The 19645-nt window shown below is 37.5% G+C and overlaps 1 protein-coding gene and 1 pseudogene across 6 annotated transcripts in view; one reads left to right on the top strand and one right to left on the bottom strand.

Annotated features, from left to right (window-relative positions):
* Map3k4 (mitogen-activated protein kinase kinase kinase 4) overlaps positions 1–19645 on the top strand; it is a 137489-nt gene that overhangs the window by 55731 nt on the left and 62113 nt on the right. For all 6 annotated transcript variants that reach the window (XM_023699265.1, XM_023699266.1, XM_023699264.1 and 3 more), the window contains exons 2-3: positions 1110–1300; positions 15349–16712. In XM_023699265.1, coding sequence (XP_023555033.1) covers positions 1110–1300; positions 15349–16712 — 1555 coding nt within the window. The remainder of the gene's footprint in view (positions 1–1109; positions 1301–15348; positions 16713–19645) is intronic.
* LOC101576267 lies at positions 19271–19516 on the bottom strand (annotated as a pseudogene).

Raw genomic sequence — 19645 nt, 5'->3', positions numbered from 1 at the left:
CGCCTGGGCTGGGACTGGTCCCACCGGCGCAGGGTAGCAGGAAGCTCTCCACACACTCACCGGACCCGGGCTAGGACTGGGTCTTTATGATTAAATTTTAAAAAAAGTAATTTTATTAGTGCATTTTAGTTACACATAATAGCATTCATCATATAATTAAAATTTAGTTTTCTAATTTTGCAAAAATGGAACTTTATTAAAATGGTGATGTTATTTGTGAAACTAGTTGGAGATAAAGAATTGACAGGCAATGTTTTCAAACAAGTTAATGAGTTTCATTTTGAAAGTGAACATGAGTTCTTCTTTCACAGCATTCTCAGTACCCCCCCCCCCCAGCTCTACTCTGTACTGTCTCTCCTCCTCCAGGTTTTTAATTGTGTTAAAATACACATAGCATAAAATTTATTGTCTTAACAACCCTGGACACTGAAAATGGTTAGGTATATATGTAGTATTTATCAGAGTCTTAGAAATATTGACCCATGTCAGTGCTTTGTGCTTTGCTGCATGGGTCATAATGAAGTGTTCTTGAGCAGCTTTCTGCTCTCTTTGCCTTTGGTGGCAACAGAGGTGGTGGTGGTGCTGGTGGTAGTAATGGTAGTGGTGGGTGGTGAGACTCTGAAGTTCAGGGCAGAACTGAATGTGCCCACACATCATTTAAGGTTATCCAGTAGCTAACATTGAGGTCCATTTTTCGTACAGTCTGATTTGAATCTTTTAGTCCTTTGTTTCTTTTCCTCCTTAATCTTTACTTTTTTGTTATACATCACTTAATTTAGAAAGAGTTCTTTGCACATCAGGAACAGTGTATCCGTTCTGCGCACATCAGTTCTACCCAGTGTATTCTATTCCCAGAGTAGTAACAGTCTCTGTCATTTTTCTTTTCTTTCTCTTTTTTTTTTTTTTTATCTAGTCACTATCTTTGCTCCTTTGATTGGAAGAAAAGTTCCTGAGAATTTCAGTAGGCACAAATAGAGGTGAAAGATAATGCTGAAAATACATATAAGAAAAAATTTACAAAAATTTCTTTTAAAAACTTTAGGATACTTTGACTTCAAATTTTAATTCACTTAATGTGTTGCTAAATTTTTACTCACTGTCTTTCATAGGCAAGAGTGCATATTGGGAGATTCAGCTTGCAAGAGTCCTGAATCAGATCCAGAATACTTTTCTGATGAAACAAATACTGAAAATCTTTATGGCACCTCTCCCCCCAGCACTCCTCGTCAGATGAAACGCATGTCAGCCAAACACCAGAGGAATAATGTGGGGAGGCCAGCCAGTCGAGCCTGTCTGAAAGGTGAGTCTTGTCCTTAAAAAAATATACTTGAAAGGGTATGACAGTTTGGGTACATAATCTTTATATGACATGTAGCTGTTGATAAGTCTTTCCTATAATAATGTTTCTAATCTTTTCATTTTAAGTTTCATTTTAGTGCTGCATTTAAATTTTGTTAATTTTTGAGTTATTATTAATTCAGTGATACTTTTTTTTTAAACTTTTTTTTTTTTTTTTTTTTACATTTATTTTGTGTGTGTGTGTGTGTGTGTGTGTGTGGCCAGTTCAGCCCACCTGGGGGTGGGGCTGGCTGGCATGTGGTGCTGGGGGATTGAAGCGCGGTCCCTGTGCTTTGCCAAGCTTGTTCCAAGTAGGTGCTTTTTTTTTTAGACTACTGAGCTGTCTCTCCAGCCCCAGTGATACTGTTAATAGAGAAGATAAGCTATGATCCAGAGAAAGGTTTGTACTGAGTTATGTTAGTGATGTGATGTGTTTGAAAATATGAAAGAGGCCGAGTGCTTCCCACTGTACTAACCCCAAATAGAATCAATGGCTATCTCATTTCTCTGTCTAGAAGTGATATTTTGGGGATGTGGATAGAGACAAAATCAGGCTTTCTTCTCTGGATTCCCTAGGGAGCCTGAGATCTCTGTCAGCTGGCAGTGATTCACAGTGTTTCCATCAGTATGTAGGACTATCTTTCTTGCCAAAAAGCCACTTATATGGTACCTTACATGGACAGAACCTGTTTTCTGCCCTTTTCTTTGTATAGGATCCCAAAGCCCAGGTAGCACGCTGTTCATAGAAGCTGAGAGTGTGGCTGTTTTAGTTTGTTTGGTTCTTCCTCTTAGCAGGTCCTAATGCCTCTATTTGAGGTATGTGAATTAAATCACGTTGATCTGCTGCCTCTTTATAGCCTGGAAAACTTAGGTTGCTGAAACCTTAGGGTTTTAGAGTTTCCATGAATATTTAGCAAACCATTTGTCCAAAAGCAGATCCCATAGTTTCCTGGGACTTATCCACCTATTACTGTACAAATTCAGGATTATACTGTACAAATTCAGGATTTTGTGGAAGCAGCCACTTAAAGAACTGAGCTAGGGCCAGGCCCCCAAATTCAGGATTTTGTTCTTTAGTTCATTTGAGAAATTTCTTCATTGACCTCAAGCTCATTCATTCCCATGTCTGCCTTGCCTTAGCCAGGTTTTTGTTGTTGTTGAACTTTGGTCACCTTCCTCTCCATACAGATTTCTTTAGTACATGATCAAGGTTGTAGGTTGACTTGTTCATTTGGCATTCTGGTTGGTGCCCTTGCTAAAGAAAGGAAGAGGCAATCCAAGAAGGAATTCTTAGCTAGCAACGAGTCTTTCTTGTGCCCAGGTTTCCCTACAGAGGATGATTTTTAAACTTTCTTATAAAACCTTATTTGCCATAGGATAGTAAATGCTTCTGTGTTGAAAACCAATAGATTACCATTGTAGTTTGTCATCTTGAAAATCAGTTCTTACGTATTTTTTAAAAGAAATTTCTAAAGGGCTACTGGACCTTTTTATTTAAAATAGGTAAGAGGAAAGCAACACATCTACTGCTCTAATAGTTAATAAATATTTGCTTTGTGGTGGTAATATTAGAAGATACCAGCAGTAAATCCCCACTCCCTTTTTTCACTTGGTGGTCTATACTGTTTTAGAACAGTTGAGAATACAATTTTCCTATTACACAGATTGAGAAACTGAGGACTAGGTGTTTATAGCAGCTTTTTTAAGGGCAGAAGATTTGAGCAGGTAGTAGGACTGTTTTCACTACCAGTTCTCATGATACTCAATTTGGATTTTTTCCTACTACAGACAGCAGGGAGTAAGCTTGTCTGAAGGCATTATAATACCTGAGCTGAATGTACTATGTTCAGTAATCAGACAGCCAGTCACCAGGCATTGGTTGAACTCCTGCTGTTTTTCTGGGCTGTGTGGGAGATAAAGGGAAAAGGACAGGTTATCTCTTTCTCATCTCAACTTCCTATATTCCATAAAATATTAAAGCTGGAAGGAGTCTGAAACCACTTAAATGCCTGCCACTTCTCAGATGAAAAAACTAATCCTTACAGACTTCTGAGTTTATAATTAATAGCAAACTGACAACACCACAATCCTTGATAATCTCTTTTTCTTATTGCAAACAATTACATTTGTTGGGTGAAATTATGGCTAATACCTAGATGTTCCTCCAAATGTTCACACACTCATAGGTGGAACTTTTCGGAGACGCTCGATCTTGGGTTTGTGATGCTGGGATGTATATATAAGGATGTGTGCTACTAGATTAGTCCACTGATTAATGGTAGTTTAATGTAGTTCTGGGTGTGGCTAAGAGGATTTATTCTCAAATGGGTATGAGTGGCACCAACCAATAGCCTTGTTGGAATATAAAGGGAAAGGGCTACACACTGCTGCCGCCTCCGCCAGCTGTGTCATGGACTGTTTTGTCTTCTGCCATGCCCCTCTGCCATGCCAGCCTGCGTTGGAGCCAACCAACTATGGAGTGAAATCTCTGCAAACTGTGAACTAAAAATAAATCTTTCCTCCTTTAACTTGCAGATGTTAGGTATTTTGTCCCAGCAAGAAAAAGTAACTTAAGTCAGCTTGCATATATTTTTGTTGTCCTATTATATTTACTATTTGATCACTAGCTTCTTCTTTTACTTAATGTTTTATGAACTTATGTCATAGAATGACTTGTTCTGTTAACTTCCATGGCTATTTTATCATTCACATCTTAGCAGTATTTTCATAATTGTCATTCATAACTGTACTTATGACTATGCTTAGCATTTCAAAAGATGATTTTTCAGATATGATAGTTCACACCAGTGAGGTGTGAGCCCTATGTAGCACTCATTTTACAATTGGGGAAACCTAGCTCAGAATGTTTCTAGGTTTTCATTTTGGATGTCTTAGCCACAGATGTATTAGAAAGTAGCTCCATATGTTATTCCTCCAGCGATTATTTCTTTCCAGAATTCTTACTCATGAGTACCTAGAAAAGGTGCAAATGAAATGCCCATGTTGGGCATTTGGACCATGTGTTAATGTTTTAGTAAAATGGTGTTTGTATTATGATGGTAAAATAGTCCATGAGAACTTACTTACTCTCAGAATTCAGCAGCATAAGTAAAATGTGGTTGTGAGGTTGCCAGGATTCCATCCTGGCTCTACACAGTCTGGATATGCAATTTCTGTGTCTCATTTTCTGTATCTGTAAAATAATCTGATTTATTGTAGTATAATGAGATTATATATCCTGTAAATGTTACCCCCTATTGTTATTATTACATTAGTGATGTACCCCTATTAATCCTTAAAGTAAAATTAAATCATAATCTTAAAGTAAAATGAAAATATTATATTGTCCATATTTCTCTGCTTTCAGGACACTGAGCCTTGCATTGTGGTTAATATAGCTACTTTGCCGGTGTCTATCTTGCTGGACATCTCATTCTTCAAAAGACTGTTGTTCCCTTTTCATTCCTACCATCTGTGGATAAATGCCTTGTTTCTTTGTATTTTCTATATTATTAATGTTTGAAATTTCTTACAATCTGTTTTACTTATTTAAATTTGCCTGTTTCTAGTTATATATTTATTTTTACCAAGAAAAAATTGATGCTAAGGTCAATGTGAAATCTACTGGAAATATGAGGCCAATATAAATATCATTTCTAGGGCCAGCCAATTAGTTCAGCAGATTAAAATGCCTGCTTAGGCAGACACAGGGGCCGTTAATTCGATCCCTGGGCCTGCTGTGCTGGCCCCATACCCAGGGCGTGCTGAGATGGCGATCAAGACTGGGCGTGGTGGTGCGTGCCTGTAATCCCAGCACTTGGGAAGCTGTAAACAGGAGGATCACCACGAGTCCGATCTACGCAGTGAGACCCTATAGACCTTATAGACCCTGTCCTAAAAAATACACACACACACAATGTAGATAGATTGATAGATAGATTTCTAGATATAGTGTATATATGTATATAAACATACAGGTTCTATATGTTTCCTTCTGTTTCTTTCAAATGCTTTTTTTTCTCATCTAAAACATAGTACTGTAACTTTTTCCCCCTCTTTTCTTGCTTCTCTTCCTCTTTTCTTTCTTTCACCATCTCTCCCTGCTCTGTCTTCTCCTTTTATACTTTCTTCCGTCTTCTCATCCCTTATTTCTCATTTTTTTATTGAATTAGAATCTGCATGACTCCATAGGCATGTGCTGTTTTAGATGATGAATAAGACCTAGTTTTATCTCTTAAGAGGGAGAACACAAATAACAGTGAGCATACCCTGGTGTGGTAGGGCTAGTGAGGCCACACACAGGACAGGGTATTGAGAAAACAGGCTGGGAAGGCTTCTGGAACAAGTAACATTTGTGTTGTGACCCTAAGGCTGAGTCAGAATAAGATTTCAAACTAGCATATGATTCATAATAATAGATTGGTCCCTCAGTATTTTGAAGAGCTTTTTAGATTTGGTCAGATTTATTTTCAAAGCTTTCCAAGAAAATGTGAATTGTCATATTCTTTCTCATTGAAAAAAACAAAGACTCGGAATCATATACTATTAATATTAACTTTAGAGCTCCAAATTTGGACTCCTTTTTAATAAATAATTGATAATATTTGCATTATTTTGGTTGTCTGTTATGTCACAAACTACCTTGAAACTGTGTGGGGTGAAAGTGCAATCATTTATTGCTTACAGCTCTGTGGTTCAGGTGTTTAGGCAGGCCATACATCATCTTTGTCCCTGATATCTAGAACAGCTCCACTGAGTGGCACTGTCACCCAGGGCTTGGCTGGGGCCCCAAATCGGAGCCTTCAGACTCTCCCCACAAGATCTCTCATGATGTCTTGTATGACCCATTCATCTAAGATGGCTCCTCCTTTCCCTGTCTGGGCCTGGACTGAAGTGGTGAAAACTGCATTCTTTCCATGTGGCCTCCCACATGGCTGGCCTGGGCTTTGTACATCATCCTGGTCCCTGGGGTGTGGATGCCTTATGTGGTGGCTGATTTTTCTCAGATCAAGTCTTTAAGAGACCCAGCTGAGAGCTGCAAGGGTTCTATGACTTAGCCTCAGCAATCAGGCAGCATCACATCTGCATTCTTTCAGTGTCATAGCACTGGCCATGTGCAATGTGGGAGCAGACCACACAGAATAGTAGTACTGCGAAGTTGGTTCATTGCCTTGTGTAGGGGGGCTGTCTTACATGCTTTTGTAGTAAAGCTTTTGGAATTAGTATCCTGTGAGTAGAACTATCTTTGCTTTCTCCAGCCCTTTCCCTCAGAACTGGAAAAAATATCAAGAGCTGCCTCCCTGAAGGAGTGCAAGCAGGTAAAGATGTAGGTAACTGAAGGCACTGTTCAAAGGAGATGTAACTGTGTGTGTGTTTGTTGGAGGGCAGGTAAGTGGTAGCAGACAGTGTTATAAACTGAATGTGTTTGTATTCTTGAAGTAGTATAGGCTCAAAGTAGCTACTAATGCTATAGTCTTACTTTTTATAATTGTAAAATTAGATCTTGAGAGGTTTTGTAGCTCTATATAGCTGTATATATAGCTCTATATATGTAGCTGACTAGAAAATTGACTAATTGGACGACCAGATAGCTCAGTGAATTAAAGTACCTGCTGTGCTGGCCCCACCCCCAGGGCACTCTGAGATGGCTATTGAGACTGGGCGTGGTGGCCCGTACCTGTAATCCCAGCACTTGGGAGGCTGAACACAGGAGGATCATTATAAGTTTGATCTGTGTAGTGAGACCCTTTAGACCCTGTACTAAATACATAAAAGAAAACTGACTAATTAAAATGTGATAGAATTATATCAGGGCTGAGTTTCTACAAACTTTTCAGTAACATGTTGGAATTGTAAATATACAAATAGCAATTAGAGATAAAGTATTAGTACTGAGAAGGATATTTGTATAATAGTAAGTTCTTGTTTTGTAAAGATGTGAGCTACAAGGGCCAACCAAGTAGCTCAGTGGATTAAAGCACCTTCAAGCAGGGACAGGGGCCTGGTGTTCGATCCCCAGGCCTGCCGTGCTGGACCTGCCCCCAGGGCATGCTGAGATGGCAGTTGAGACTGGGCATGGTGGCACATGCCTGTAATCCCTGCTCTTGAGAGACTGTAAACAGGCAGATCACTAGGAGTCTGATCTAGTAGTGAGACCCTGAACATCCTGTAGATCCACCCCTAAAATACAAAAAAATAAACAAACAAACAAAAAAAAAAATATATATATATATAAATCCGTATGTGTATACACAAACATAGTTTCAGAAATGTGTCATTTGAAGTGTCGTATTTAAAGAAATGCAATTAGGTACAAAATGTGAGGCATAAAAGTTCCCAAAGCCTTGTTACTTTACACTGTAGTCAGAAAGACTATGAATTCTCCCAAAACTGAGTGCACATTTTATTAGTGCATCTATCTGTTTTTCTGCCTAGAGCTCTAGTTTTCATGCAGTTCTCATTTGCAGGCTGTGACCCCCTAAAATGTTAAGAAGCACTGACTTCGATAATATTTACCGCACATTTAACAAATCTTTCTTTTCAGAACAGCTTGTCCAAGGTGTGCTACACTTGAAGGGTAAAAGTGTCAGATGCATAGCTAATACCAAGAACAGAGACAGTATCTCAGCTTCAGCCGTGTATGCCAGTTTTACAGAAAACTGACTTTAAGAGCTCATTTGCCCAATGAGAGTAACTTTTAGACACTTGTACAGGTAGTGATAGAGTGTTACTCCATAACATACTAACTGCTAACTCAGTGCTGCGGGGAGGGATTCTGCAGGTGGACCTGATGTCCCTAACTTAGTGTGTCAAGCCAGTGAGGAGGAGGTCATGCTGGTTGAGCCACTCTACTCAGAAGCAAGGGAGCTACTGGGAGAAGAAGGTGAAGCACTCATGGTCCTAGTGATAAGTGTGAGAAAGCTGTGTTGCGAACCAGACCTGGAAATGTGGAATGATTTCTAGACAGAAAGACAGGAGGACCAGCTTCAGTTTCAGAGGCAGTTGCACTCACAAGTTTGTTTTCCCAGGACCCAACCAGGCCATTTGCAGAGCTCTCCCTCCCCTGATCCGGATCCCTTGTGGTGTAGAGCTGTAGGGCAGACCTGCACCTAGTAAACCAGCATCACCAGACTTGGTGACACATGGGAGTGCAGAAAACATTCTCCTGGATGTGTGCTCTGGGCTCAAGTGGGATCTTTGGGACAGCCGGTCCTACTACAAGTTGTTCAGGGATCCAAGTTCAATGCCTTGTATGATCCTCTAGGTCTGGGAGCACACACCTTAGTGTTTGGGGAAAGCTGGCCAATGGGAACTGTAGCTTCACTTCTGTGGTGGACTGCCTGTGATAGCAGATAGACAGAAGGTACACAGACCCAGTCGTGGCAGATGGATGTCTTTGGGGAAGCCCAAACTGTTCTTTTAAAGGGCTCCTGTGTGATTAAGGCAGCCCTGCCTTATCCCCCATTGTTAGCAGCAAATATCTCAAGGGGGAGTGTATGTGTGGGTATATATTTTTGTTAATGATAGTGAAATTAGTGGTGCTTACTTTTAAATATAATACTGCTATAAAATTCAGCAGGTAAAAATGATTACACTTTGGATTGTCTGTATAACTAGAAAAACACTTATTGTTGGGGCTGATGAGATGGCTCAGTGGTCTAAAGCACCTACTTAGAACAAGCTTAACAAAGCACAGGGACCACGGTTCAATCCCCCAGCACCACATGCCAGCCTGCCCCAACCCCTGGTGGACTGAGCTGGCCACACACACACACACACACACACACACACATAAATAAATTAAAAAAAAAAAAAAAAAGAAAAACACTTATTGTTAACCAGACTGAACTTAAGTTCATATCTAACTTGTTAGTCTAAACTCTGCATGATCTCCAGGTTTTCGCTTGTGTTACCAGGCTATCCATATACAGACTATTGTTCTAGCCAACCTCTTTTCATCTCCCTTTGCCTTTTCATGCTGTTTTTCTTTACTGGTTTGAAATATCTATTTTCTCTCATCACTTTTTGATTTTCTTTTGAGACAGGGTCTCATTCCAGGCTGGCCTTGAACTCACTCTGTAGCCTAGGATGGCCTCACAATTTGTGTGATCTACCTACCTTAGCCCCGCCCCCCATGCTGCAATTACAGGCACACACCAACATGCCAGACTCTGCTACTCTTATTTTAAGCTGAAACCATTCAAGACTTGAAGTCAGGTACTTGCTCTTACTTTAAGTGTTTATGGACTAATTACCTCACAGTAGTCAGTTTTTTTAATGGCACTTGGTATCTTATCCTTTCCTTCATCAGTTACCACAGACTTGGGAATAACTTTGATAGGTGTGTGGGGGTGGTGGAATGACACAGACACGGGTTAGGATTCCAGTTACTGTCTGTTTCAGTGGTAATCTTCATATTGTTATGAGAATTATGACAGTATCTGTCAAGACTTAAATAGAAAATTAGGGGATTGGATAATGTAATGTTTTCCAAAATGGGTTGCCATTCTAGCTGTGTTGATTTGGGAACAGTGGAAAGGGGCTTAGGAATATGTGTGTTAGCAGGACATAAGTGATTCTTAACATATGCAGAAATTTGACAACCTTGCATGGATCTTTAAGTCGCTTCATACTGCTAGCATTGCTTGATATTGTAGGCTGTCCTTGCCTTGAAGATCATCTAACATTTACAGATAAAGATCATGTATCTGTTTATACTTTTTCACTTGAGAACTCAAATAAGGCCAGTATTTTGAATTTTGCACAATGAATGTATGGGGATTTTTTTTTTTTTTTCTTCGATACCAGGGATTGAACTTAGGACTTTGCCGTTGCCTGGCAAGCACTTATTCCACTGAGCTACCTCCCCAGCCCAAAAAGGAATTATAAGAGCTTGATTATAAATATAGTCTATATATATCCAAGGAACCATTTTTAGGGGAATTACATTGAAATTCTATCTGTTTAAACCTGAACTTTACTTCTTGTTACTGACTACTTTCAGCTTATTTATAAAGTTATTTTTAAACATTTTTCATGTTTTCTGAGTTGGCAGGAATTATTAGTGATGAGAGGAAAAAGTAAGAGAGGTTTGCTTTTATAGTATTACAGAAAGCACACCACTTAATTTGTAAGCACTTGAGAGATCTGATGTTCTATTTGTCTTAATTGATGATGGACTAGTTTTGTAGTGGTACTATAATTAAAAGTTGCAGGAAAACGTTCTGTAACTTCTGTATTTTTAACCCTTTCATTTCCAGAAGTTCTCTTTGCATTTTAGTATTAACAGAAAACTGAACTAACAAACCTGCCCCTTAGTAGGGGACATTTCTGGGTTGAAGTCTATATATTACTCTCGAAACACCCTAATGTTTTTCTCAGATCTTTCTTAATAGGACTCTTTAATATTTTGTAAAAGTTTACCTGGTCATCAGTTGCTAGCAATACCACTTCTAGATATGCACAGTGGCACATGCCTGTAATTTTAGTTACTTATGGCCAGAGGCAGGAGGATCATAAGTTTGAAGCCAGCCTGGGGAACTTAAATTAACATGTTCCCGCTGGCTTGAACCACTGGTGGTTAGCTCTTTAGTATTAAACAGTAGAATTCATATCCGACCCCATAGCAAGACAGACAAATTACAGCCCCGTTATGAATAAGTTAAAAAGGGCTGGGGATGTAGTTTAGTGGTTGAGCACCCCTGGGTTCAATCCCCCTTAATGTTAAATAAAAAATAAGAACATGTGTATTTAGTCATATATCATAAGTATATTATCTAAAAAATACAGCTATTATGTTCCTAGACTGTGCTTACGTCTATTTTTAAGTTTGAATCACATCATCATTTAAAGTACTGTTAGTTTCCTTTTTTTTTTTTTTTTCTGAAACTAATTTCATTGGTTTTTTTGGGGAAAAATAAGCTCTGTCCTGTCTGCCTCAGTTTCTAGTTTGCTCTTCCTTATACACACACCGTATATGCAAATAATTGCTGCTTCATGTCAGTATAAATCTCAGAAAATTATTATATCTACCATTTTATATGCTGTAAGACAAGCCTTACAAGGTTTGTGTATATATGGTATGGTCTACAAATAGTTTTTTCAGACCTGCTGAAATGAAATTATGTCTTTATAGAATAGTAAGATTTTTTTTTCCTCTTAGATCCTTTTAATTGTTAACATAAAGATTTAAGCTGAGAAGTTTTATCTCATTTTCATGGTTTTTTCCACTTGATAAATATAATAGATTTGAACATGCTTGTAGCCAATCTTTGAGTGTTATTAAGGACATCCCAGCTAATCTCAGTTATCTGCTTTTCTTGGCATCTTGAAATCATAGAACGTGAATAAATTATATGTGCTTCTTCAGTGTTCACTGTTACTTTCAAATTATAAGTTATTCATATGTCCAAATAGTCTGTGGCCATTATCAGTAATACTGTGCTACATGAGTCTTATGATTTTAAAATCCTAAACCTTAAACTAGCACAACTGATTTTTCTATAATAGAAAGTTTCTTGGGGAGGGAGTCCTAAAGACTCTTTTCCATAGTAATTATGTGACCCTGTCTTTAGTACTTTTTTTAGTACTTCCGTGAATGTTCTTATGTTCTATGTTGCTATTAGATAAATCTGTATATAGCATATGATTTCCAAATTCATATTGTTGAAAGTATCTGCTGAGCCCAACACCTGTGTTTTAGTTACCTTTGGACATATCCACATGGATATCTCTTAGGCACCTCAAATAAATTTATTTATTTATTTGATACAGAGACCCACTATGCAGCTCAACTCTTAGTGATCCTCCTGTTCCAGTCTTCCCAGTGCTGGGATTACAGGCGTGCAGCACTACACCTGGTTTTGGTGGCCAGCTCAGCACACCCAGGGTTCCAGGCCAGCATAGCTTGCAGTACCAGGGATTGAACCTGAATCCTTGAGCTTGTCAGGCAGGTGCTTAGACCACTAAGCCATATTCCCAGCCCCAGGCAGCTCAGATTTAGTGTATTAGAAACTAAATTCATTATCTCTACTTGTGGTTTTTTATGGTGATACAGTATATATAGCAGTCTATAATTTCTTAATAACAAAGTATAGTATAATGAATATTTTAAAAATATTATTTTCATTGTCTTGAAATTAGAAAATACTTGTCATTTTTCTGAATTTCATTGCTTCACTAAACAGAAATCAATGATATGTGTGTGCTGTCTTAGTGAAGGTGTACATAACAGAGTTAGACAAAGTGAAGAGGAAGTAATTTAAATGTTTGCCCAGGCAAATTGTTTTATGATGAGGAATAGCAATAAGTTTTTATACTAAAATGTAATAAAATCCTTATAAATACATTGTTTCAAAATCCTTTTTGATAGATCATAAATTATGTTTTATTTTTTGTTTTTTTGCTACCTATAAATGATGTTTTAGATAATTTGTGTGTAAGGTAAACCAGGCTGTCAGTGTTCTGAGAAAAATTTGTTTAAAAATCTTGTTTTTTAATTTGATTAGAAGGTCAAAAAACTAGGACTCAAAATCCCATTCAATCCAGCTGTTGCCCTTCTGGGTATTTTTCCAAAAGAGCTGAAAACATAATACCACAGTGATAAATGTCCACCCATGTTTATAGGCACAGTTTGTCATAGCTAAATCATGGAAACAACCAAAATGCCCATCACCATAGTAATGGACAAAAAAGATGTGGTATTTTTATACAGTGAAGTATTACTCAGCTATAAAGAAAGATAAACTTGAGGCCTTTCTAGGTAAATGGGTGCAACTAGAGGTTATACTCATAAGTGAAATAAATCAGACTCACATGTGGAAACATCATATTGTCTCCCTAGTGTAAGTTCCTGAACAAATAAATAAAATATGAAAAGTATAATAGAGTAAAAAGAAAAGAAACAGAACATAAATAAACAATGGAGATGAGGGAAAGGAGAAAAGGTAGGAAAAAAGGGAAAGGGGAAAATCATGCCAGTGTATGTATAGGATAGCTGAGATGATTGTACTATTAATTTCCATCAGGTTTTTGAAAGTAGCAGTTCACGTTTAAAATTGTCACTTTGACTATATGCTAATATCTGTAATCTGAGCAATTACATCAAAGACAGCAATGTGCAATACAAAACAGTGTTGAATACCTCTCATCTTGTTCTTCTAAATGTGTACTTTTTCTAATGTCTTATCAATTACATTATACTCTTTACAATAAATAAAAAGTAAAAAGTAAATGGAACAAGAAAAAATTAAGATTTATTGAAAGGCAGAGTAATATTTACTTATTTGGCTAACTTTGCATGCCTGTATCTGGTAATCTGAGCAACAGATTTGATGGTACAATACATAATGTAACAACCATTTTTAATTATCTATTCTTGTTTTGAAACTCTGTATCATGTATTGTTCTGTGTTGCTCTATCTGTGTTGTGTCTTTATTTTTTTTGTTTTTACTCTATAAAATAAAATAAATAAATTGATTAGGAGGTCAATTGATTTTTAAAAAGTTTTCTAAGATGCATAGATTTTAGATATGGTACTCTATAACTCAGATGTACCTATTCTTTAAATAAAAAGGCACTATAATTTTCTGTACTAAGAAGAAAAATCCTTATATCGATGACACTTTTCTTAGAATTTTTATTTAAGTGAACAGTACCACATTTACATTATATTGCAAGATACCAAAGGTCAACTCTCATTCATTGGCCCCATTTTTGTTGAAATATATAAAATAGTTTCTGTAAATAGTACATAAAAAATTGTGTACAAATCATAGAAAAATTAAGTCTGCCCTTGAATGTTTCTTTTCAGTTTTCTGCCAATTTTTAGGTCAACCATTTCAAATCCCTGTATGTTACTGCTGCCTCCATATTTAAGTTGTGGGGAAGCCAGCAAGATAGCTCAGTGGACTAAGTGCCTGCTTAGGCAACTGTAGGGCCCCTGGATGGATCTCCAGCACTGCTTGCCACGCCAGCCTGCCCCCGGGTGTGCTGGGCTGACCACCTCTTGTCTTGTTAGACAAGAGGGAAGATGTGTGTGTTCATTCCAAAGCTTGGAATTAGATGAATAGAACTAGTTGGCACGGCAGCGCACAGCTGTAATCCCAGCACTGGAGAGGCTGAAAACAGGAGGATCACTGTGAGTCCAAGCTGTGTAATGAGACCTTGTACCAAGTATATAAACAAAAGACAAACAACAAAGAAAACCTGATAGTGCTATATGTTGGATGTTATTGATGGTGATCACCTGGGAGAAGCAAAGGAAGACTGGAAGTGCTTGAAGATTGAAATTTTGGGAACCATTAACATTTTGTAAAATGAAAATATTCTAGTAAGATACATAGTTGGTTATAGTATGTCTTGTTAGACAAGAGGGAAGATGTGTGTGTTCATTCCAAAGCTTGGAATTAGATGAATAGAACTAGTTGGAACTAGTTGTTTGAAGGAAACATGCATTTCTTTGCATGAATTTTGAGTAGTGTATGTATACAAAGTCACACTAGGCAAATTATACTAGATTTTAGTCCATTTTAAGTTAATGTTAATTTTAAATTTAAAACATTACCACCCATTTGTTTCTACAAAGAAGTCAAGGAATAAAATATGCTAAGGTTGTAGTTCTTGTTTAATCATTTGTTTTTCACCTTTTAATGAAAATAATCTCAGTAAGTTATGGCTCTAAAAAGCTGAAATGATTTGTTTTAACGTTAACACATTTCAGTTCATGACAAAGGGAGGCACGAGGCACATTTTCAACCCAGGATTCTGTCAGATTTCTCATGATACTCTTTTAAGTCAAGGTGATTATTTATATGATAAGAACAATGAATAAAATTTTATTTAAAATGTAGAGGGAAAAATATTGCATATAACTTTTGATTCCTTTCATTCTCAGTATGCTATTTTTCACAACAACCTGAAAAATAAGTACATGTCAATATTAGCTTTACTAAAAATATTGAATAGCTTCATCTTTTAGTTATATAATGTTCTGTTTTTATTTTTAATAGAAAAAATGAATGCACCAAATCAGCCTCCACATAAAGACACTGGGAAAACAGTGGAGAACTTGGAAGAATATAGCTACAAGCAAGAGAAAAAGATCCGAGCAACTCTTAGAACAACAGAGCGTGATCATAAGAAAAATGTACAGTGCTCGTTCATGTTAGACTCAGTCAGTGGGTCTTTGCCAAAAAAATCAATTCCAGATGTAGATCTCAATAAGCCTTACCTCAGCCTTGGCTGTAGCAATGCTAAGATTCCTGTCTCTGTACCCATGCCTATAGCCAGAACTGCACGCCAGACTTCTAGAACTGACTGTCCAGCAGATCGTTTAAAGTTTTTTGAAACATTACGACTTTTGCTAAAGCTTACCTCAGTCTCAAAGAAGAAGGACAGGGAGCAAAGAGGGCAAGAAAATACATCTGCTTTTTGGTTTAACCGATCAAATGAACTAATCTGGTTAGAACTGCAGGCATGGCATGCAGGACGGACCATTAATGATCAGGATCTCTTTTTATATACAGCTCGTCAAGCCATCCCAGATATTATCAACGAAATCCTTACTTTCAAAGTTAACTATGGGAATTTTCCCTTTGTTAGAAATGGAGCAAGTTTCAAAGGTACTTCAGTAGAAGGTCCATGCAAAGCCCCTGATGGAACAAAGAATGTGGGTTACTCTACTTACCATGAGCATCTCCAGCGCCAGAGGGTCTCATTTGAGCAGGTAAAACGGATAATGGAGCTGCTAGAGTACATAGAAGCACTTTATCCATCGTTGCAGGCTCTCCAAAAGGACTATGAAAAATATGCTGCAAAAGACTTCCAGGACAGGGTGCAGGCACTCTGTTTGTGGTTAAATATCACAAAAGACTTAAATCAGAAATTAAGGATTATGGGTACTGTATTGGGCATCAAGAATTTATCAGATATTGGCTGGCCAGTGTTTGAAATCCCTTCCCCTCGACCATCCAAAGGCAATGAGCCAGAAGATGAAAGTGATTACACAGAGGGACAACTAAAGGAGTTGGAAAGTAGTATGGATGAAAGTGATGAAGAACACAGCTCCTATCCAAGGGTACCAGAAGTCAGGACGTCCACGGGCAACAGTTGGGATGTTCAGTTGCAGGACTGTGCATCCACGAAGCTCAAGAGGCTCACGTCTGAAGAGGAGCCTGCGGGCTGGGGAGCAGCAGACTGCAGCACGGATGCAGGCTTCAGTAAACATTGTCTGACTTCTATTTATAGACCATTTGTAGACAAAGCACTGAAGCAGATGGGATTAAGAAAGTTAATTTTACGGCTTCACAAACTAATGAATGGTTCCTTGCAAAGGGCGCGTATAGCACTGGTTAAGAGTGATCATCCCATGGAGGTAGGTTTTAGTAGACAAGAGTATTAAGATGTTCTTAGTTCCATTATTATAAGTTATATGTGTTGGTTTTTAAAATATTTTTTATTCATGTTTGCAGTAGTGTGTACGTTTGTTGGGAATTGGTGTATGTACTTAACACTTCTTAATTCCCCCTTTCATTTCATTCCCCTCCTTTTGCTCTACTCTTTCCATCTCTTGATTCCTTTCTCATTTGAGAAAGATCTGTTGCCCTACTTCCAATTATCTTTTATTTTGCTCTTTGTTTATATTTTGGGTTTTTCATATGAGAAACCATGCAGTATTTGAGCCTGTATATTTGATATATTTCACTTAATGGACTTGGGGTGCAACCAGTTTCATACAGTGACTTAAATTTGTCTTTATGGCAGAATAATATTCCATTGTGTAAGAACACCTCATTTTCTTTAGCTGTTGATCTGTTAATGCACAAATAGGCTGCTTCTAAAATTTAGCAGTTATGTGCGTCTGTTAGTGTAGGTGTGGGTGTATCACTGTAACATGATTTAACTCTTGGGAAGACACCTAGAAAGAGAATACCTGGGTCAAATGGAATTTTTAGTTTTAGTTTTTTGAGGATTCTTTATGATGCTGATTTCCATAGTAGCTGTATTTGTAAGTCATAAATAGCAGTTATAGGTTGCACACTTAAATCATTTCTACATAAAGTACTGTGATAAGTGGATCTGTGAAAATTGTATGCGATTTCATGAATTAGGTGCAAAGTGGTGTGTGGGGGGAACCATATAAATAGAGGATGGAGGAGAGGTTAGGTATAAATACAGAAAGGAAAGAGCCACAATCATGGATGACCACAAGCTGAGGATGAGTCAGTAAAAAGAGTCAACATCACACGCAGTTATTTTTAAATGAACATGGCACCCAGGGTAAAGCTTTTATTTTTGAAATAGCTTACTTCCTTTTGAGTAGCATATCCAGTTTTGGGTACTGTATTTTAAAGAGATCTTGTGAGTTGTAGGGAAATATAAAGATGATTAAAGGAGAAAAGTGTGCTCTATTTAGGAAGGTTAAGGATTTCAGGGTTGATGAGAGAAATTTAAGGACAGTTGTTACTATGTAAAGTATGTGTTTCATTATGTGAAGATTTTTGCAGGTGTCATTTCCATGAAAGAACGTGGCTTGAAAACAGTACAGCTTGGATTTAGATAGCTCTATACCTCTGAAGGTCCTTACTGTTAAGCGTGGCAAGAATAGAAAGGGGCATGCTGTGGATATTTGTTCTTTAGAGTCCAAAGTAGTACAAGCCATCTTTATCTTCTGGTAATTCACATCTTGTATCTGCTGGAAGTGAAAGCATTCAGCCTTGAGAGCCCCCGTACCCGTGTTAATCTACAAGCTCAGAATTATACCAGCCATATACATATATCCACATGTACTTGTCATTTTAATTTTTAAAATAGTAGTTTATTATATAACCTGGCTTCCTTTCGAGTGAGAAACAAAACAGAAGACGTTTAAGGTGGAAACATCTTAAGAGACGCAGTTTGCAAGATTATTTGTATTCATATGGCCAGACTGTTGACCTTTTAGGACATGGGGGTCAAACAGTCACATAAATCTAGCAGGGTCTTTATTAGATGAATCAACACTATGTAGTAATTTTTAACAGTATTTTAACTTTGTGAATTATCTGAGTCTTTATGTACACTGTTTTAGTAAATCAAATTAGCTCCCCCCCTTTTAGTTCATGAATCACTAAGATTTTTATCATAATGCAGGTTTCAGAAATAATAAAGCAAAACTATAGATATGTGTTAAGTGTTTGTCATGTATTTCAAATGGTGAATAACTTTTGTATAACTTCTTGGCCAGAGTTACTTAATTCCATCCAGCTGTGTGGGCAAGACAGGCTTGGTGCTTAATTTTTATTTTGAAACTTACTTTTGAAGTAAAATGAAGAATGATAGCAGTGTGGTACGATCTTCAGTACAGTGGTTTTCATAGGCCAGGCCATAGTAAGGGCTAGGAGTAGGGCAGGCATGTTGGCTTTCTGTAAACTACTTTGCTTGTCCTCCTCGGTCATCTTTCTCCCGCCTCCAGACTCTGTAGGAATTAGTGGTTGTTATTAACAGGATTACTGTACTTTTGCATATCTTTTTAAAGACAGTTACATGTTTTTATTACATAAAATTTGAACATTTCTTGTGGAAGTTGGTCATTTGCTTTCCCTTTGACAGAATGCCAAATATCTATAGAAATTTAGAAGAACTATTTATGAAACAAATATTTCCCTAACATCTCAAAAAAAAAAAAAAAAAAGGCTTCATTGCCTACATTTCCCAACCAGATTCCTGAAATAAATAGGTTTTATTTATTTTACAGTGCAATACATACAATTCCTTTTGAGATATAAAAAAGGGAAGGCTTCTTTTATTTTATTAGAAAAGACTTTTAAAGTATGAGTCCCCTTCTGTTTACAAAGTTTTATTAAAATACATTAAATCATGTTTGTTCTTTGACTTAATATTCCTGTTTATCAGAAAACAAAAATAGCAATTCGCAAAGATGTGCAAGCCACATTAATCTTGCAGCAATATAATATCAACATCATCATGCACACCTTGTAAAAGTAGCTCTCCTGGGTAGGAGACAGCCTTCCTTCGTTTTGCAGCTTTGAGCATTCCTACCAATGCTTCAAAGAAGTTGGCACATTTGTCATCTCGAAAAAGGACCCTAAACTTTGCATTTAACTTTCCATCAGCATTTTTTGAACCAAAGTCATGAATTTCCTCCACTAAGAGGTTAACTTCATGATCCACATTCATTATCACCTATTGGCCTCTGTTTCTTGTCCAGTGGAAAACTGGGGCCTCATTGATTCAGCCCCAGGTGTCGGCTGCATGCACGCAGGGGAGGCAAGGGCTCACATCTTTAAATGCAGTGAGGAACTGAGG

This window comes from Octodon degus, unplaced genomic scaffold (assembly GCF_000260255.1).
Source record: "Octodon degus isolate 3935 unplaced genomic scaffold, OctDeg1.0 scaffold00112, whole genome shotgun sequence".
Lineage (NCBI taxonomy): Eukaryota > Metazoa > Chordata > Mammalia > Rodentia > Octodontidae > Octodon > Octodon degus.
This window is presented reverse-complemented; position numbering and strand designations above follow the sequence as displayed.